The sequence below is a fragment of the Meriones unguiculatus genome, chromosome 8 (genome assembly GCF_030254825.1).
Source record: "Meriones unguiculatus strain TT.TT164.6M chromosome 8, Bangor_MerUng_6.1, whole genome shotgun sequence".
In the NCBI taxonomy this organism is placed as follows: Eukaryota; Metazoa; Chordata; class Mammalia; order Rodentia; family Muridae; genus Meriones; species Meriones unguiculatus.
The window spans coordinates 34586446-34605370 of NC_083356.1; the positions used below are offsets into that span (position 1 = coordinate 34586446).

Here is an 18925-nt window from a genome sequence, read left to right on the forward strand (position 1 = left end):
AGTTGATTCAACCAATGGAGATGAATGGAAACTGAAACTGAAGGAAAATTACTTTTTCCTCCATGAACAAAATCAGTAGAAATGTGGTCTTAAAGTAATAAAGTTTAACACATTGAATTTTAGTAAAAAGAAGCTGTTGATTGATGATCAGCAATCAACAAAATAAGTACAAGTATTGAACTTGTATTTGCTCATCATCTTGGTGGCTCTGTGGTACTGCAAATGCAGATGAGGAAAGGGAGGGTGCAAAGAGCAAAGGGTAATGGGATGACAAAGAGTTACGATCCTTAAGTACCCACTCTAGACCAACAAATGCAGTAGCTGCTGGATTCGTGACCCCATTTAATCTTCAGAATACACTAGCAACTGTCTGTTTTATACACAGAAGTCAGCAGGGCATAGTGATGTCGCCATTGTGATCTAGGTCCTGGAGGAAAGAATCTTCACTTCCCTATGCTGAAAGGAATGCTTATCAGTTCTGTCTTCACTGCATGAAAATGTCCATCAGCCTTCTGTGTGGCATGTGACACACAGAAAGTGCCCAATAATTTTTTGTCATTATTATTAGTCTATTGTTTTCTACTTTAGCTATTATGCTACAGAATAAACTCTCAAAGATGGCTGGCACAGATGCCACAGAATGGGGGCAAGTTGAAACAGTCACTTACATTCATAATTCTAAAATTTCATATATATTAACAGTAATGTTAATAATAATGATTTGTCTTTAGAAGTTATTTCTCATTCCAGAAACTACATGAACACCCCCAAAGTGTGCATGTAAACTTTCCATATTCCCAGATGCCCTGAATTCATGCAGAGTAGATCCATGATTCTGACACAGACTGTAACTGTAAAATATTACTTTCTGCCAAAGCATATAAGGATTACTGTCACACCCACCAGCTGTGCCCCTCTCGCTACCACCATTCCTAATGGATTACCAAGAGGAAAGCTACAATGAGGTTCAGAGCCCACTAGTTAAGATTCCTCAGTAACTGTGGTCCAGAGTTCCCTCTCCACCTGTTCATAATCAAATACAGAGATTAACAAACAAAAAAATCAGCTTTCCTTTAAAATTAAGCCATTGAAATCATGGGGTTCATTTGTTTCCTCGGTACAACCTAAACCTTTCCTAGCTAGACTGTCTTCTAACGACTTCCCAAGCACTGATCCCAGAGCATATTCTACAACAGAGTGACTACTGAGCAAGCCTGGCTTCCTCTAAGAGTTTGATGTTTTGCTCCCAGGTTGTCAAAGCTTCTAAGCATGCTGAGCTTCCTGCGGCATGGCCCTCCAGTGAGCCTGTGCATGGGACTCGCCTGTACCCTCTCTCTCTGGAATACAGGTGGGCTGTTCACTTCCTGGTGTCTGTTCTGTGTGTTATAAGAGGGAATTATTGTGCTTTAAGAATGCACATGGAAAGGATCATCATGAGTGAGCAGAGAGCCACACATGGTATATACATGGTCTATATATCATATAGACATATAATATAGGATAAATCTACTAAAATCTGTACATTTAAAGAAACTAATCAAGAGGGAGGACTCTGACTAAAATGCTCAATCCCCATCCCGAAAGGCAAAGAGGATGGACATCAGAAGAAAAAGATAACAGGAAACAAGATAGGAACCTGCCACAGAGGGCCTCTGAAAGGCTCTTCCCTGCAGACTATCAAAGCAGATGCTGAGACTTATGGCCAACTATTGGACAGACTGCATGGAATCTTATGAAAGAATTGGGACATAGTAAGATCTGGAGAGGACAGGAACTCCATGAGGAAAGCAACAGAACTAAAAAATTTGAACACAGGGGTCTTTCCAGAGACCCATACTCCAACCAAGTACCTTGCATGGGGATAACCTAGAACCCCTGAACAGATGTAGCCCAGTTCAGTGTCCAAGTTGGTTCCATATTAATGGGAACAGGGACTTCCTCTGACATTAACTGATTGGCTTGCTCTTTGATCACCTCCCTCTGAAGGGGGAACAGCCTTACCAGGCCACAGAAGATGACAATGCAGCCACTCCCGATGAGACCTGATAGACTAGGATCAGAAGGAAGGAGAGGAGGACCTCCCCTATCAGTGGTCTTGGGGAGGGGCATGCGTGAAGAAGGGGGAGGGAAGGTGAGATTAGGAGGGGAGGAGGGAGGAGTTTATGGGGGGATGCAAAGTGACTAAAGTGTAATTAATAAAAGCTTAAAAAATAAAAAAATAAAAAATAAGTATGCACCCCTGTAATCCTAGAACTCAGGAAGGCAGAGGCAGGTGAGTGAGTCTCTGTGAGTTCGAAGCTACAAATCGAGTCCAAGACCACCAAGACTACACAGAGAAACCCTGTATCAAAAAAAAAAAGAAACCAAACCAACAACAACAAAAGAATCCTAGCAGCAATATTTCAATGCACAAGCTTTTGTGCTTTGATCAAAATGTTAATTATGTTATTTACTTTTCCTGTGGCTTTTTATGCTTGTGCTAGAATGTTGAGTGTCACAGCAGGCTCTACCTGTCTGCCATCCATATTCATACCACACTGCCCTTTATTTGTTCTCCCACCAAGGGAACATTCTGAACTAGCTGTTGTTTCATTCTCCCCTTGTCAGCCTAAGAGATCTTTGTGTATAGATGATTACATTACTTGATTGTATTTCCCCATCATTTCCACTCGTATCCCCCATAAATGATTCAGTAATGTCTTGTTTCTGTTTGGATGGCATTCCAGGTCCTTTATGTGCCCCACATGATCTTGCTCATCTTATCTTCAGCAGCTTCCATAAAATGTCCACCTCATTCTTTCTTTATGCTCCAACGCCTTGACCTTCAGCTCATTTCTTAGATAGATTCTCACAGGTAATGTAGGACTTGAGCACACACTATTTTCTGTATGAAGAACAGCCCTCATCCACATAGGTCCTACCCAGATACCGTTCATCCCGAGATCTCAGTTCACCACATCCACCCAGGAAAGACTTCCACATTGCTGAGATAAGATCGAGCTTCCTGCCATCCACACTCCCATTCTCCATCAAAGCACTGTTAATAACTATTACTCCTTACACGTTTGAATTCCTGTCTTTCATATCTGCCTCACCCATACTCACAATACTTAGCAAACTCTGATGCTGAGTAGCAGTCTCAGTCATATTTGTCTTTGGTAAATATGTGATAACTCATGACTGAATGAGCAAAACACGTGGGATTTTAAGCAAATACTAGATGGTGATTCTCTCATCTATAAACATAGGTAACATAGGTAACTTGAACTAAAACCTTTCTGATGTTATGTCTGCACTGTAACTGCTTTGATGAAACTTATTTTATTATTTTATTTTATTTCATTTTATTTTATTTTAGTGTCTGGTCTTAAAGGAGAAGGCAAGAAAGATAAAGTAATGGGTCACTTACCCGCAACAGGTAAATGGGCGGTTGTGCTTCCCGGGCTCGCTAAACTCCAGCAGATTCCCAGAGCTCTCTGCATTGTTCCTTCTGAGGATCTTACTAAATACACACACACTGTGGTTTTCTATAAGAAGATGACATTTTATAATGGAAGCATTGTTATTTGCCATCATCACCTGTAAAATAGCTCTCTCTCTCTCTCTCTTACCTTTCCTGATATACATAATATGAAATTGACCTACAAAATGTGCCTTGCAAAACAGCTCCCAGAACAGACAGAGTCTCCACATCTATTCTGAATTAAAAAAAAAAATAAGCAGGATAAATTCTTCTGTGTTTACATGGGCTTTTATAAAGGATGAGATTTTCTTCTCATTTTCTAAATTTTACTTTTTTTTTTTTTACTTATAAGTAGAGCATCTAGTGCTTTTTTTTTTTCAATGCAGTTTATTCAGGAACCTTGAACAATCCTCAGACGCTGGGGAAAGCCAGCCCACAGCTTAAATAGCCTCTGGGTAGCCAACCCAGGTGTGCTACGTGGGCAATGCAGATAGGTCCACATACATGGAAGCAAGCCAGATCCTCAGCCTTAACCAAATGTGGAATTGTTCCTGACAGAGAGCACTCACCATCGGAAAGGTGGAAGGCAGAAACCAGCTCCATCTTTAAGGCATAGCATTCCGCAGCTCTCTACAGTTCCCCCTTTTTGTTTTAGACGCATCAGGCAAGAGTAGAGGTCTGATCTCTGATATTAGAAATAAATTGGGACTTTGTACTGATGTTCATTTAGGTGTCATCCACCCAAAGAGCATCAGACCCATCCGATACCTTTTTCTCAGAGGCGGGACCTGGGGCATCAACACGCATGCAATCAGACATGCTCTTCTCTGGGTCCAAAGCGGCTGACCCTGAGTGCAGTGCTTAGCCTCGCATCCTGAGCATAACATTTTAGCTTTTTATGGTAGCCAACCATGCTTGGGGAGAATGTCCTGCTTCAATGGCTGTAAAGGCCTGAATGATCATGGCTGCATCACACTGTTGTGAGACTCTAATCTTGCATATATACCACAGGCAAACCAAGGAGACCAACACCAGAAGGCCTGCTAACGCTCCCATGCCCGCCCATTCCTTCAGATGATTCATGGTTGCAGCAATCCATGATGATAATCCTGTGGCTAGTCCTGCGTCCACTCTGGTAGAATTTACTGTGACAGTGGCCACTCTCAGCTGCTCCATCATAGTATCGAATTCTCCAGTCCAATTACCTAAAATATAGCTCGACAATTGTTTAGACAGATTTGCAGCACAGGAAAAATTCTCATGTTATATGCTAGTGACTCAAAGTCCAGCATATTTTCATTGACAGCCAAGTTGAGCGATTTGCCATAGGGTATCAATTTGCTCCTGCACGAGGTCAATCCTCTGATTGAACACCATCAAGCTTCCTTTTAGTTGAGCATTAACTCCTTTATGTACAACTAAGGCATGAGCTACATTGGCTAAATGATTATTCAGGGTCTGAGCAGTCTGCCCAGTATGACTCATGGCTAATGCCCCAGTGGTAGCTCTAACAGCCGCCAATGAGATGGTAGTAACAATGGTGGCTGTAGTTCCAAGATCCCTTTTCTTTCTGAAGAGAGTCATAGCGTGAGGGGCATCAACGGGCACAGGCACCCAGTGAGGCATGCGAGTAACCAGGGCATACCTAAATTTACTAGCATTCCAGCATTGGGCAAAAAAGCAAGTATCATTACCACAATTACTTGGCTCTATCTGGCTAATAATGAATAAAAATGGGGGATATAGACAAACAGGTGTGGGCTTATAGGAAAGATTATGAGAAGCCTTAACCCCCTCGTTGGAACATCCTGCATCAGTTCTAGAACTAGCAGTGGTGGTGTTCGAGGTCTGAGTAGGTTCAGGAGACCATTGCCCCCAGGGGCGAGACGTGCTCCATGCCAATTGACTAACTCCATGTTTTCCTCCAATTTTGAAAGTCATTTAAGGTTCTTAAATTATTTTTTCCCTTTTCTTTTAAATTTTTCATCAATTACACTTTATTCATTCTGCATCCCCCATAAGCCCCTCCCTCCTCCCCTCCCAATCCCACCCTCCCTCCTCCCTCTGCTTGCATGCCACTCCCCAAGTCCACTAATAGGGGAGGTTCTCCTCTCCTTTCTGATCTTAGTCTGTCAGTTCACATCAAAAGTGGCTGCATTGTCCTCTACTATGGCCTGGTAAGGCTGCTCCCCCCAAGAGGGAGGTGATCAGAGAGCAGGCCAATCAGATTATGTCAGAGGCAGTCCCTCTTCACATTACTATGTAACCCAATTGGACTCTGAACTGCCCTGGGCTACATCTGTGCAGGGGTTCTGGGTTATCTCCATGAATAGTCCTTGGTTGGAGTATGAGTCTCTGGGAAGTTCCCTGTGTTCAAATTTTCTTGTTCTGTTGCTCTCCTTGTGGAGACCCTGTCCTTTCCAGCTCTTACTATTTCCCAGTTCTTACCTAAAATTCCATTCAATCTGCCCAACAGTTGCCCATCTAGTGCTTTAAAAAGGCAAATAGCACAAAATTTGCAGAATGTTAAAATGCTTCCACAGGACAACACTTCTCTTTCTCCAAAGCTGCCAGCTATATCAATATATTATGTATGAGTGTGATAATTGTTCACAAATACTCAATCTATTTGAGCCTCTAACTTTCTCCCTTTTGATTGAGGATAATTCCAACATCAAATGAAATCAGAGAGAATAAAATGCAATAAAATACTAGGTGTTGGGTGTGGAAACGATCAGATATCAGACACCAGCTACTATAAAAATATTTGTGTGGTGCTTTTTTTTTTTTTAATCCAAAAGCAAGATAATGAAGTTATATAAACTGTCCAACAATTATTTGAAACTGGCTTTTGAAGGTCACTGTGCTTTTCCAAGATATGGTGGCACATGCCTATAATAGCAGCATTCAGGAGGCAAAGGCAGGTCAGCTGCACATACGAAGACAGCCTGGGTCACACCGAGACTGTCTGAGGAAGAAAACCAAAAACATTTGGCAAGATAGCTCAAACAGAAAAATGACCTCCCGAGGATTCAAGTTCAATTCCCAGAGCCCATGTTTTGTTTGTTTGTCTGTTTTGTTGTTTGTTTAAGGCAGACATGGTGAGGTGCACCTGTAATCCCAGGGCCAGGGACTCAGGGATGGGTAGACAGACCACCGGATTGCCTTAGTCAGCCAGCTTAGTCTTCCTGAGGTCGGAGTTAGTGAAAGATATTATCATTATTATTTACTAGTAAGCCAGGGTGGTCACTGCCTAAAGAACAGCAGCCAAGATTATTTTCTGTCCTCACTTACATGATATGTACCCACACACAATGTGAACAGACATGAACACAAGATGAAAAAATAGGAACATCTGAAAGGCAAACAGTACAAAAAAGTACATACAGTTAAAATGCTTCCACAGAAAGTCCCACTTCTGGGTTTCAGGGACATTTGTCGTACACTTTGAATTTGTTTCCTTGTTTCTGAAAAACAAGGATTTCTAACCTAAAAAGAAGAGTGGCATATGTAACTATTGATTGGAGAAATCAATGAGGTTCAAAAATTATGCTTTGCAGAGGTTGGAGGGTCTCATGAGCTGCACCGCTCTCTGAGGAGCTGCTGACAGGGCAGCTCCTGGGAGAGGAAGAGTCAAGTTTCATTAAGGAATCCTCCCCAGTAGATCAGACACACCCCAATGGATGGCCCTACTCACGAGTGTATAGGCAACACAAACTGGACTGAGTGGGTTATAAAATGAAGAGGACATGATGCTGTCAGTGTGTGGAGGGCTGCTCTAGAATCTTGTAAGAAAGATTTCCCTGGATGGATGAAACACACATGTACTCATGATGGATGGGCAACCTACAATGGGTCAAGGTACAGATACCAAAATACAGTTACCAAAGCCCAACTTTGTGAACTAATGACTTTTACTGGAATTACTTGTAGGAGATGTTTATAGGAACAGAAATCTTTCAAAGATAGTTGCATCCCCAAAGCCCACCCTAACATGGGTAAAAGCCACAAAGTCTGGAAACTTGTGGTGCACTACACAGCCTGCAGGCAGCTCAACAGATTGGAAAGTGTCGAAGTGACTCAGTAGCTCTGAGACTCTTCTAAGAAAGCTTAGCTGGTCTTTGTTTATTCCAGGCAGCTCAACTTGTCTCTGCTTCTGCCAGCAGGTAGGATTGTCTGAGAGTGACTCTCAGCAGTTTTACTGTTTCAAGATTCTTGGAGAGGGACAGGACTAGTAAATCTGGACAGTTGCATGGACTTCCTAAAGCTAATTTGAGTTATGTATTTCCTGTCTTAATGAGTTTGTCTGCAGGATGGAATGCTTTAACCTCAGAAGTTGCTATATAACAGACAAGTGGGAGATGAATCTGGAGGAGTTATGAAAAAGGTGTGTGTGTGTTTGTATGTGTGTGAAAATACATTACACGCATGTATGACATTCTCAAAGAATTAATACAAATTTTATGTTATATATCAACTAGACCACTGTCAAAAGGAAGGAAGGAAGAAAAAAGGAAGACAGGAAGGAAGGAAAGAAAGAAAGAGAGAGAGAGAGAGAAAGAAAGAAAGAAAGAAAGAAAGAAAGAAAGAAGAAAGAAAGAAAGAAAGAAAGAAAGAAAGAAAGAAAGAAAGAAAGAAAGAAAACAAACATAGGTTGGTAGACAGACAGACAGATAAATAGATAGACAGATAGATATTTAAACATAGACTTCCTCAAGCAAAATTTTACATAGAGAAGGCCTTGAGAACATCATGGAAGATGGGACAAAAAAGAATGTCATCCAATGAGGAGCATGGCCAGAAAATTACCTTTTATGGGTATGACATGGCTGTGCATTCATGAACTCAACAGTTGCATTTGCTTTCATAAGGCCCATACCAGGCTAAGCAGGTACACATCCAGTCATAGCTGGAGGAGGGTCTCATGGGACCAGCCTAGGATAGCTGGTCCCATCCTAGTTTTATTTTGTGCCTGCCAGGCCACGTCTTAGCATTCCACTCCCAGCAGCTACATTGGCCTTGGCAACCCTTCTGGGACTGTTCATGGCTTTGACCATGGTCCAAACATATTAGAAACTAGAAAATACTGCCGATTTTCCAGTATTTGTGTAGGCTGCCCAAATCCCTTGCTAATGTAACCTTCCCTTCAAACACTGATTTAATTGTGGATTTGTCTTTTAAAATCCTTTGCCTGAGCTTGGATACCAAGAGACTATTCAGAGGCATTAGCCCGTTCTTGGTCTGGTGGTCAATAAAAGGACTAAATACTTAAATTGGCTTAAGCAGCATAGTTGTCAATAACTATCTCATGTAAATCATTCCATGGCTGATGGCAGTTGAGGCCTGCTGGAAAAGAGGAAATCACTCTTTTAGTGAGGTAGCCAGTGAAGAGTTGTCCATGTTCTATGCTCTACTAAGTGGCCTTGGTTAAACTCAGTGTGTCACAAGACAAAATGAAAAGACTTGGTGGCCAGAATAAGGGGAGATGATAGAGGTATGACTATGACTAGTATGTATTATATACATGTATGTATCTGTAAACAAACAAAATTTTAAAATACTGTAGAGGAATTGGTTTCATATTACATCTTATTATAATGAAAAACAATATAGATTATATTCTAGATACTATAATGAATCAAGATGAAAGTCATAGCAGAGTTATCTTACTGAAGATCTCATCTGCCTGTGTTTTAGTTTTATCTTTGCTTCTGCTTGTTGTGGGACTTGGTTCTATCACTTAAATCACTCCATCCTTCAAAGGATGGACAAGATGATTTTAAAGGATTTTACATACTGTGTGAGTATGTGCATTTCACTTGTGAGAATTTCTGTTTCAGTGCCTGGAAACAAAGGCCTCAAACAGGAGAAATCTGGATCCTTCCCTCATGCAGCAGGTATGGAGACCAGTCCTAGTACTGACTGACTCAGGACACTGGGGGCAGTTTCCAGACTCTATACCTTTACTCTTCCGCATTTTCCATCTCAGCTTACATGAAAAGTCATTCCTGCAACTGTGATAGCTACAGGTACAGTGTGATTAACCATCCTTTAATTCAAACTGACTAGTTCTGCAGGTCAGTCCCTGTCTCAAGGATGCCCTTTCCTGCCCTGTGGCCAGGTTAGTACCCTCTTATATGTGCCTACAACACCTGCTGTCGTTGCTCATAATTATCCTGCTTCCAAAGCCACAGAAAGGAAGCTTCCCAAAGCAAAAAATCCACAAGCAATTATACTGCTGTTTATAGAGGTCCATTACACCTCAGTTCTAAGAAGTGGGTGCTGAGCCCTTCACCCCATAGCTTAGTTGTGCAAAGTCAGACATGGTGCTCTTTTCTCTGCAGCCCAGTTTTCTGACTCAGTCAATGAGGTAGGAAGATTAGACACTCCACATTATCAGTATTTTATTTGTGAGTGTATGGTTCTCTAGACCACAGCTAGTCAGCTGATTAGAACTGAAACTGAATTAAGGAAGCAAGCATAGAAAGACCCAGCCTTTTCCTTCCACAGGGTCCATCAGTGATCCTACTCTGTTGAGCTTGAGAGTTACCCCAAGTCTTCCCCAAATCCCTGGGGCTAGGAATAGAGATTTACATTGTGTCATGAATTATTTTCCTTTCCTAGAGTCTTTCTTCAGAGAAGAAAAGATGGTAAAGGGCATAGAGGTTCTTGCTACAACAGGTGAGTATCTCCACCATGTATACGGGAATCTAGACTGCTAAGCAAATGTTTTCCATTTCTCAAAAGAATTCACAATCAGCACAGCAGGTCTACGCAGAAGGTAAAAACTGGAAAAGAGAGTGTTTATAATAATATAAAGAAGACCATCAACTATCTGTCTGGGTTGTTTCCTTGTCCTCAAGTAACAGCTGGGAGAAGGGAATATTTTAACTGGCAGCCTCTGTCCACATGGCCAAACACACCAACATCTGGGGTATTTTGTTGTTCCACACTAATAAAGAGGCCACACCCAAATTCTATCAAAACTGCATTTCTGAGAATGAAATCCATACTTTGGAATTGTGGAATTTTAAAATATAATAATATTTTAGTAGATGTCAGTACGCTGCCAGGCTTGGGTCCATGTCCACTTATGAATCAGTGTGCCAATTTCCAAATTCAGAGGTGCTGAGAACGCTCATGATGGCCCTGAGCCTGTGTATGTCGAATCCTGCTCTCTCCAAACAGAGATAAAACAGTAACTAAAAAACAAGTGCTATTTGAGTCACTGTATGTGTCATTGACTATCACCTACTGAGCTCCTGGCATGAAATGCTGCTTACCTCTGAGCCCCTTGTGTCTGGCACTTTGTCTGTGTTCAACATGTGCCTGAAGAAGTTTCCATCTAAGTTTGGAGAGATGAGAAACTGTTTCTGTTGCAGAGAAGATCATACCAGAGATGTTTCTAAATCTTTTTCAGAACTCCCAGCAAGGTCAGTTGACCTGTCTGCACTCAATCTGACTGAACTTGTGAATGGAATGCTCAGTAGAGCTTTAAAAGGTAACCAGTCATTTTTTAATTTTTTTTATTTTTTCTTTTTCTTTTCATTCATTACATTTTATTCACTTTTTATCCCACCTGTAGCCGCCTCCCTTATTCCCTCCTAATCCCACCCTCCCTCCCTCTTTTTCACCCATGTCCCTCCTCCATTCCACTGGTGGGAGAGATCCTCCTCTCCTTCCATCTAACCCTAGCCTCTCAGGTCTCATCAGGACTGGATACATTTTCTTCCTCTGTGGCCTGGTAAGGCTGCTCCCACCTCAGGGTTTGGTGATCAAAGAGCCAGCAGGACTGTCATTTGCAATCACAACTGTATCACCCGAGGAAAAAAATATTAATTAAGCTAATATAACATAAAATATGTTGTTTTACAACAAAGGATGTGCTGAGGCTTACATTATTGTTCTAATTAGCCTTCTTTTAATTCTTTTAGCCTCTGTAATAATAATGTATAGGTAGCAGCTATTTAATGATTGGAAATCCATGAATCCATTATAATAAAATAAAAAAATAGGTATCTAGAAATTGCAGTAGATATCTAAAAATTGCAGGTAGAACATGAAGAATCCATGGTCTCATCAGGGCTGTCTGCATTGTCTTCCTCTCTGGCCTAGTAAGGCTGCCTCCACCCTTCAGGAGTAGGTGATCAAAGAGCCAGCTACGAAGTTCATATCAGAGACAGTCCCTGTTCCCCTTACTAGGGTATCCGCTTGGAGACGGAGCTGCCATGGGCTACATCTGTGCAGGAGTTCTAGGTCCATGAATGATCCTTGGTTGGAGTATCAGTCTCAGAAAAGACCCCTGTGCCCAGATTTTTTGGTTCTGTTGCTCTCCTTGTGGAGCTCCTGTCCCCTCTAGGTCTTTCTATCCTCCCCCCTTCTCTCATAACATTCCCTGCACTCTGCATAGAGTTTGGCTATGAGTCTCAGCATCTGCTTCACTACCCTGCTGGGTAGAGTCTTTCAGAGGCCCTCTGTGGTAGGCTCCTGTCCTCTTCCCTGTTTTTTTCCTCTTCCGATGTCTATCCTGTTTGCATTTCTGAATGAAGATTGAGCATCAATAAACAGAATTCTTAAGCAGTAAAGAGAATACATAGGCAATGATTGCTGTACAGAGTAAAGGGGCTAGAGAATGGCAATTCAACATTGTATGAATTGGGAAGGGTATGTAAACAGCACTTGCTAAGGCTTCACAATACAAACAAATAAAAGTAACTTGATGCACTTATTAAAATAACTCAGAACTCTGGATACCCACCTTCCAATTTTTCATACTCTACAATCATGAGATTATCAACTTCTCTTGTTTTTATGTCACTATGTGTGTGGGAATTTGTCACAATAACTTGGAGAAAGTAATACATCCAAGATGCTGATTTAAAGACTGCTGGAGTTTCCAGGTAGACAAGATAGTCCAATGACAACTACTATTACAGTAGGGTTTTTGCTTTGGATTTGATTTTATCTTTTTATTTTTTAATTTGCTTTTAAAAACTAAAATACAATTGCATTACATTGTTCTTCTCATCCGTTTCTTCCTTCGAACCCTTTCCAGGCATACTTTCCAGGCTACTTTTTCTCAGGTGATTGTTGTTAGATATACATGTCTATTATCCCTAAATATGTAAATACAACCTGCTCAGGATATACAATGTTACTCATATATATGTGATTTCAGGGTTTAATGCTTTGTATTGAAAAACCAATTTGTGGCCTCTTCCCTGGGGAAGGCTATTTCTCTGACTTTCAACATTTTCTTGTTTGCCTGGAGTTCTTTGTTCAGGGTTGAGGCCCTGTGAGACTCTCCAATTCATGTTACCATGTATATTGGTGTAGAAAGCTGTGTCAGAAAGACTTCATGGGTATAATTTCTTTGACATTTCTAGTAGTTAACATCTCACAGAAAACTTCCTACTTCTCTGACTCTTACAGTCATTCCAACCCCATTTCCTCTACAATCCCTGAGTCTCGGGTTTAAGGGTTACATCCTAGATTTATCAGTTGTGGCTGAGCACCATACAGTTCTTTGCATTTTGATTAATTGTGGTTTTCTGTAATGATCTCTGTCTTTTGCAACAAGACATTTATTTGATGAAGGGTGAGACCTATGCTTATCTGAAGGTATAAGGATAAATGTTTAGAATGAAGTTTGTTATATTTGCCTAGTAAAGTGGTGGCTGTGGATTCTCTTCCATGATCCATGACTTTACTAGCCCTGGGTAATTACCTAAGTTTTAGTACCAGGAATGGTTTTCCTCTTGTTGAGAAGGCCTTATATTCAATTAGAGAGCTGTTAGTTACCACCAAATTATACATACTTTTGTACTTTAGGGGATATTATACCATGCTGGTTTTTATTTTGCTTCATAATGATTTAATTTTTGAAATTTTTCTTTATTGGTATTTATCTATTTTTATAATTTATTTGTTGTATTTTTAGTCTGTTTACTTATAAAATACTGTTTCTCTTTTTTTTTCTCATTTTCTTTTATGTTAATTTCTCCTCGATTTTACATAGAAGATAGATGATAGACCCGCTGAATCATTATATTATGGCTTGTGTGCATATAATTTCAGGGATAACTTTGTAGTGGACAACCAATTAGGAGCCTCATCACTTAAAGAGTTTACTTCTTCCTCTTGGGAGTTGTTAGTTGCCTATCGTGATTTGACTAAGGGTGGAACCTCATGATGTTTCTCTTTCCTTACTAGCAAGTCTATTAATAGTGTAACTATTCTGGTTTTGTTAGGGCAGCTATATTGTTCCTATTGTAGGTGTAGTTTCCTTGTCATATCTAGGAGAAATATTCCCAAAGCAGTCTTCCTGGTCTTCTGGCTTTTATAGTATTTCTGCCTCCTCATTTGCAGTGTTCCCTAAGCCTTCAGGTACAGTAGATTTGCTGCAAACTTACTCATTGTGGCTGGGAGCTACTCCAACATACGTTTTGGTTTTTTGTTTTTTCGTTTTGTTTTGTTTTGTTTCTCCTTACATACAAATTTTCGTTTTCTTCCCTAAACAAAATGGCTTATATTTGTTGTCAATTGTTCTTTTGTTGATCTTAACTATTCTGCCTGGGGTGAGGTGAAGTCTAAAAACTGTTGCAGTTTGCACTTCCTTAATTGCTAAGGATGATGAAAACTTTTGAGTTATTTATTGGGCATCTTTATTTCTTCTATTAAGGACTCACTATTCAGGTCTATAGCCCATTATATAATTGGGTTATTTGTTTTTTTAACTTTCTGACTTTTTAATTCTTCATATATTCTCAATATTAGTCCTCTGTAACATGCACAGACAACAAAGATTCTCCTCTAGTCTGTGTGTTTCTTCTTCACTTTTGATCGTTTCCTTAGTTGTACAGAGTTCTTAGTTTTATGATGTCTCGGTTGTCAATTGTGTCCTTAATTACTGGGCAAATGGAGTCCTACTCAGAAAGTCTTTTCCTACAGCTATATCTTGTCGATCACTACCTATGTTTTCTTCTAATGGTTTTAATGTTTCCTATTTTTTAATATGAGTACTTTGCACCACTTGGAGTTAATTTTTGTACAAGGTGATAGATAAGAGTCTAATTTCATTCTTCTGCATGTGGACATCAAGTTTTCTCAGCACTGCTTGTTGAAAAGATTCTTTTATCCAATGTATGTTTTTGGCATCTTTGTCAAATATCATGTCAAATTATTTTCTCTCCAGATTGTTTTTAGTCATGGTGTTTGATAACATCAAAAGAAACCCTAACTGAAATGTATCTTGTGACTATAGTTACATGTCGGTCTGATGCTTCGGTCTTCTATTTTATTACCCTGGTCTAGATATTTATAAATGTTTATGACATTTTCCTAGAAATACATCCCTTACCTTGCTTATATTCACTGTCCCTCACACAGATGTTTTTGTTTCCTTTTCATGACAAATACTTACTATATAGCTCTGACTGGCTACAAATACAGAATCCTCTGTTCTCAGACTCCTAGAACTGAAATTACAGGCATTTCTAGTGTTGATTTATTTAAGGATACATCAGCAAGCATTTGTGCTTCTTTCCCCCCCTCAACAGCAGACAGCAAGCAATTCTTCTCCGTGCTTAGCATCACTTCTTATAGTTCATTTGCCTTCCACAAGGTTTCCTTGGCCATCTACAACAGTAAGTGATAACAGTTCTCCTGTGGCAATGTGGTGGGTGAAGGGCTCAGGGCCAGGCACAGTGTCATGGTACTGAGATAATACTTTCTCTTAACAGTTTCCAACCCAAAAAAAGTTGACCCGGCCAAATTCCCTACCAGGTATTGCTACTGTTTGAACAATAGGACCAATGACTTATCAGGTAGGTGGAGCACACCATACCCTTGTAGCTCCTCCAATGTGATTGTTCCATTTAGATGTGTGTTTTTTTCTCATAGTGAGATAATGTAGTCGTGCTTACTACACTTAAATGTGTACATATTTCCTTGTCTGTTTTAAATCTAGAGAAACCTCTATGTATACACAAATGGGTGTTCATTAACATTGTTTTTGTAGGAAAATGTAAATATTCACCACCATGAAACTTTGAGAAGTAGCCCCATATAGTGAAAAAATGATTGTGCATAGCCAGATGTTGGCTCTAAAAGGGAAACAATGTTCTTAAGAATCTTTAGATTAAAAAAAAAAAATTCTAAATAGTATCCAGAATACAGTGTTAACAATGGTAAAATATGTACCTAGTTGGACACCAGAAAGGCTGTTGCCTCTGATATAAAGATTGGAATGCTTTGAAATGGAAGAATCCTCATTAATATGGCCTTGCAATATCTGGAATTCTTTTCAGTGACACTATCTATTACTTTTATAATTCAAAAGTATTGAATGCTTCCTAAATTTAAAAATTCTCAGAAAGTAAAAGTGAAGATTCCTCTTTTCCCATGACCTCACCCAAACAACAAATCTTTATTGAGAATACACTATTCCTGAAGCAATCTTCCTTGCCTGAGGAGAGAGGACACATTTTGCTCCAATGGAACTTAAAGTCTAGATTAACAGTTCTCTACCTGTGAGTCAAGATCCCATTGAGGAGTGGAGTGTCACATATCAGCTATCTTGCATATCAGATATTTGTGTTAAGATTCATAACAGTAGCAAAATTACAGTTATAAAGCAACAATGAAATAATTTTGTGGTTGGGGGTCACCACAACATGAGGAACTAACTGTCTGAAAGGACTGCAGCACTAGAAGGTTAAGAACCACAAGTCTAGATGAGGAGACAGAAATTAAATGAAGGCACTTCAAATGAAAGGCAGCTAATAGACCATAAGGACGACAACTCGGGAATTAGTGCAATGGGGTAGTTCTCCTGTGCCAAGGAACAACAGTGTTTGTACCATATCTGTAATAAGATTCTTTTAGCTACTTGTTAAAAATGCAGATTTCAGAAGAAGCAAGGACTTCTTTTTGTAGTTTCCTTTTCTACATAACTATTGAATATATTTTATATTAATAAGTTTTAGAAACATTAGTCATAGCTGTATAGCCTCTAAAGATGCATGTTCCTTCTAACTTGTTGCTCTGCATATATAAGGTGTCGTCTTTTACTCACGATGCAAGGTAGTTTATCACCGCACTCCAGCTGTAAGACAAGGGCGAAAAGAATTGGAAGGCATACTGATTTTCTGTACACTTACAATGTAGAAACCATTTACATTCCATTGTGTAGAATTTAGTGACATGGCCACACCCCTTGCAAAGAAGGCTTGAAGATAGAGTTGTGTTAAAAACAAAAGAAAAGAAAACTTTGTCTTCACTAAAATACAATATTCTTTAAATAAAGTAACTTTGGGGCATGTATTTTTTGACTTATTTTCTAACTTTATCCACTTTTTGATAAATTTTTATACTGTTTTGATCACAGAACTTCACATCAACTTTTCCCAGAACCTCCCAATCTACCCACCCATCAACATCATGTTTTCTTTCTCTCTCAAAAATAGAAAGGAAAAGAAAATCAAACCAATAAACTGAAAAAAAAAAAAGTTTAAAAATATCCCCCACCAAAACAAAATAAAGAGTGCACAAAAAGAAACATAGAATTCATTTTTGACCCATTATTTCTGGGCATTGGTCTTCCCTGGAGTGTGGTTGATATACCCAATAACACTCCGTTGCAGAAAACTGATTTTCCCGTTTCCCAAAGTTGTCAGTTGCAGGTAGATTCTTGGATGGAGGTGGCATTTTGTGACCATTCACTCTTCTCAGTGGGAGGACTCCATCTAGTTTGACACTACACAGGTCATGCATGTTCTGTCACAGTCTCCAAGAATTCACCTGCATCAGTCCTGTTGTGTTCAGAAGATGTTGCTTTCTTGACATGGTTTACATGGATCTGACAATCTTACTGTGTCCTCTTCAAAATAGATACATGCCCTTTGAGAAGAGGGGTTTGATAATGGCATGCAATTTAAGACTGAGTGCTTCAAAACCACTTTTTGCACATTGTCCAGTTGTGGGTCTCTGTGTTAATTTCCATCTACTGCAAGAAGAAGTCTTATTGATGAGGTTGCAGTGATGCCCTGATCCCCATCATATGTACAATTGGTAAATTTTCTTGGAGTGTGTGCCTTAAAAATCGATTCTATTCCAGTATATAGAAATATGTCCAGTCCTTCAAAGGGATACAGACTTTTCACTGAAATACAAGGTGATGGTTATTTCCTGGCCTCTTATTCCTGACAGCCTTTATTATCATAAACAGTGCTACAATGAACACCTGTGCAGAATCACTTCAAGCACAGCCAAATTATCTTTGTAGGATAAAGCCCTTGAAACGAAATTATTGGTTGACAGGGAGACAATCTTGTTGTGATTCAACTTGTTAAAACTTCTAGAAATCTTTCAGGCATTGGTGCTCTTGTCAACAATGCTCAAATGGATTTTTGTTCCACAGCCTGTTCACACTGAATGTTAAAAGACAGTCTTAAGTCATCACTAATTGAATAGACTAAATAAATAAATAAATAAATAAATAAATAGAAGTTCCTGTTTTCTATTTACATATAAAGGAACATAGCTGTAACTCATCCCTGAGCACTGACAGTAAATCAATTAACTGAATTTCTGTGGGAACAAAGAATATCTTCAAAGTAATGATAACTGACTTTATTTCAAACACAGTGTAAACAATTTCAAAGAGGAAGTGGACAGCGGGTGCCGAGTGACAGTATAAGTGGTAGCAGGAATCTTGGGAGGAAAAGACTTTTGGCTCAAGGCAAATCTCAGCTGAAACCCAAGCTCTGTACTATGCTGTAGAACTCTGGGCAGGTACCATCATTTTTTAAGCTTGGGCAGAACTGGGATCAAGCCTTAGCATCTGGATCCATAGTGCGTCTCATAGCCTCTATGCAACATAAATAATAGATTTCAACTTCGCATTCTATCATTCAACTTGTGAGTCTTTCTTCCCCACTAATTTTAAAGTATTTTAAATATACATTTATTTATTTATGTATTTATTGGAGGGGCACGCACATGCAACAGCAGTGTGCTATAGCACACATGTGGAGGTCAGAGGACAACTTTAAGGAGTAGGTTTTCTCCTTCCGCCCTGTGAGTCCAGGACATCAAACACAAGTGAGCAGGCTTGGCAACCAATGCCTTTACATGCTGATCCTTGATGCCCTTCATTATCTTTCACTTCTGCTGTATATATTTCAAAAATCTCCAATACCTGGCAGGTATTGGCAAACTGCAGACACTCTATGGATATTTATTGGGTAAGTGAATTAATGAAAAAGAGTTCTGAGAAGTAGAAGAAAAATAAATAGTTGGGTAATGGGTACACATTAGCAGGCTCTACAACATAATATAGAAAGGAAGAGGATCATGGTCACCAGCCTTCTGCACAAAATAATGTCAACACCTGCAGATGTGCACTGCATAGTATTTCTCCATAAGACATCCAAGGTGTCTTAGTTATGATTTCTATTGGCT

The 18925-nt window shown here is 39.7% G+C and overlaps 1 protein-coding gene across 1 annotated transcript in view; it reads left to right on the forward strand.

Moving 5' to 3' along the window:
• Window positions 1-1255: 1255 nt before the first annotated feature.
• Window positions 1256-18925, forward strand: part of Hhla1 (HHLA1 neighbor of OC90) — a 50084-nt gene continuing 32414 nt past the window's right edge. The window contains exons 1-7 of the mRNA XM_060390563.1: window positions 1256-1348; window positions 3359-3418; window positions 9304-9360; window positions 10088-10144; window positions 10884-10964; window positions 15022-15108; window positions 15205-15288. Of these exons, the coding sequence (XP_060246546.1) occupies window positions 1270-1348; window positions 3359-3418; window positions 9304-9360; window positions 10088-10144; window positions 10884-10964; window positions 15022-15108; window positions 15205-15288 (505 nt within the window). The 5' untranslated portion in view covers window positions 1256-1269. The remainder of the gene's footprint in view (window positions 1349-3358; window positions 3419-9303; window positions 9361-10087; window positions 10145-10883; window positions 10965-15021; window positions 15109-15204; window positions 15289-18925) is intronic.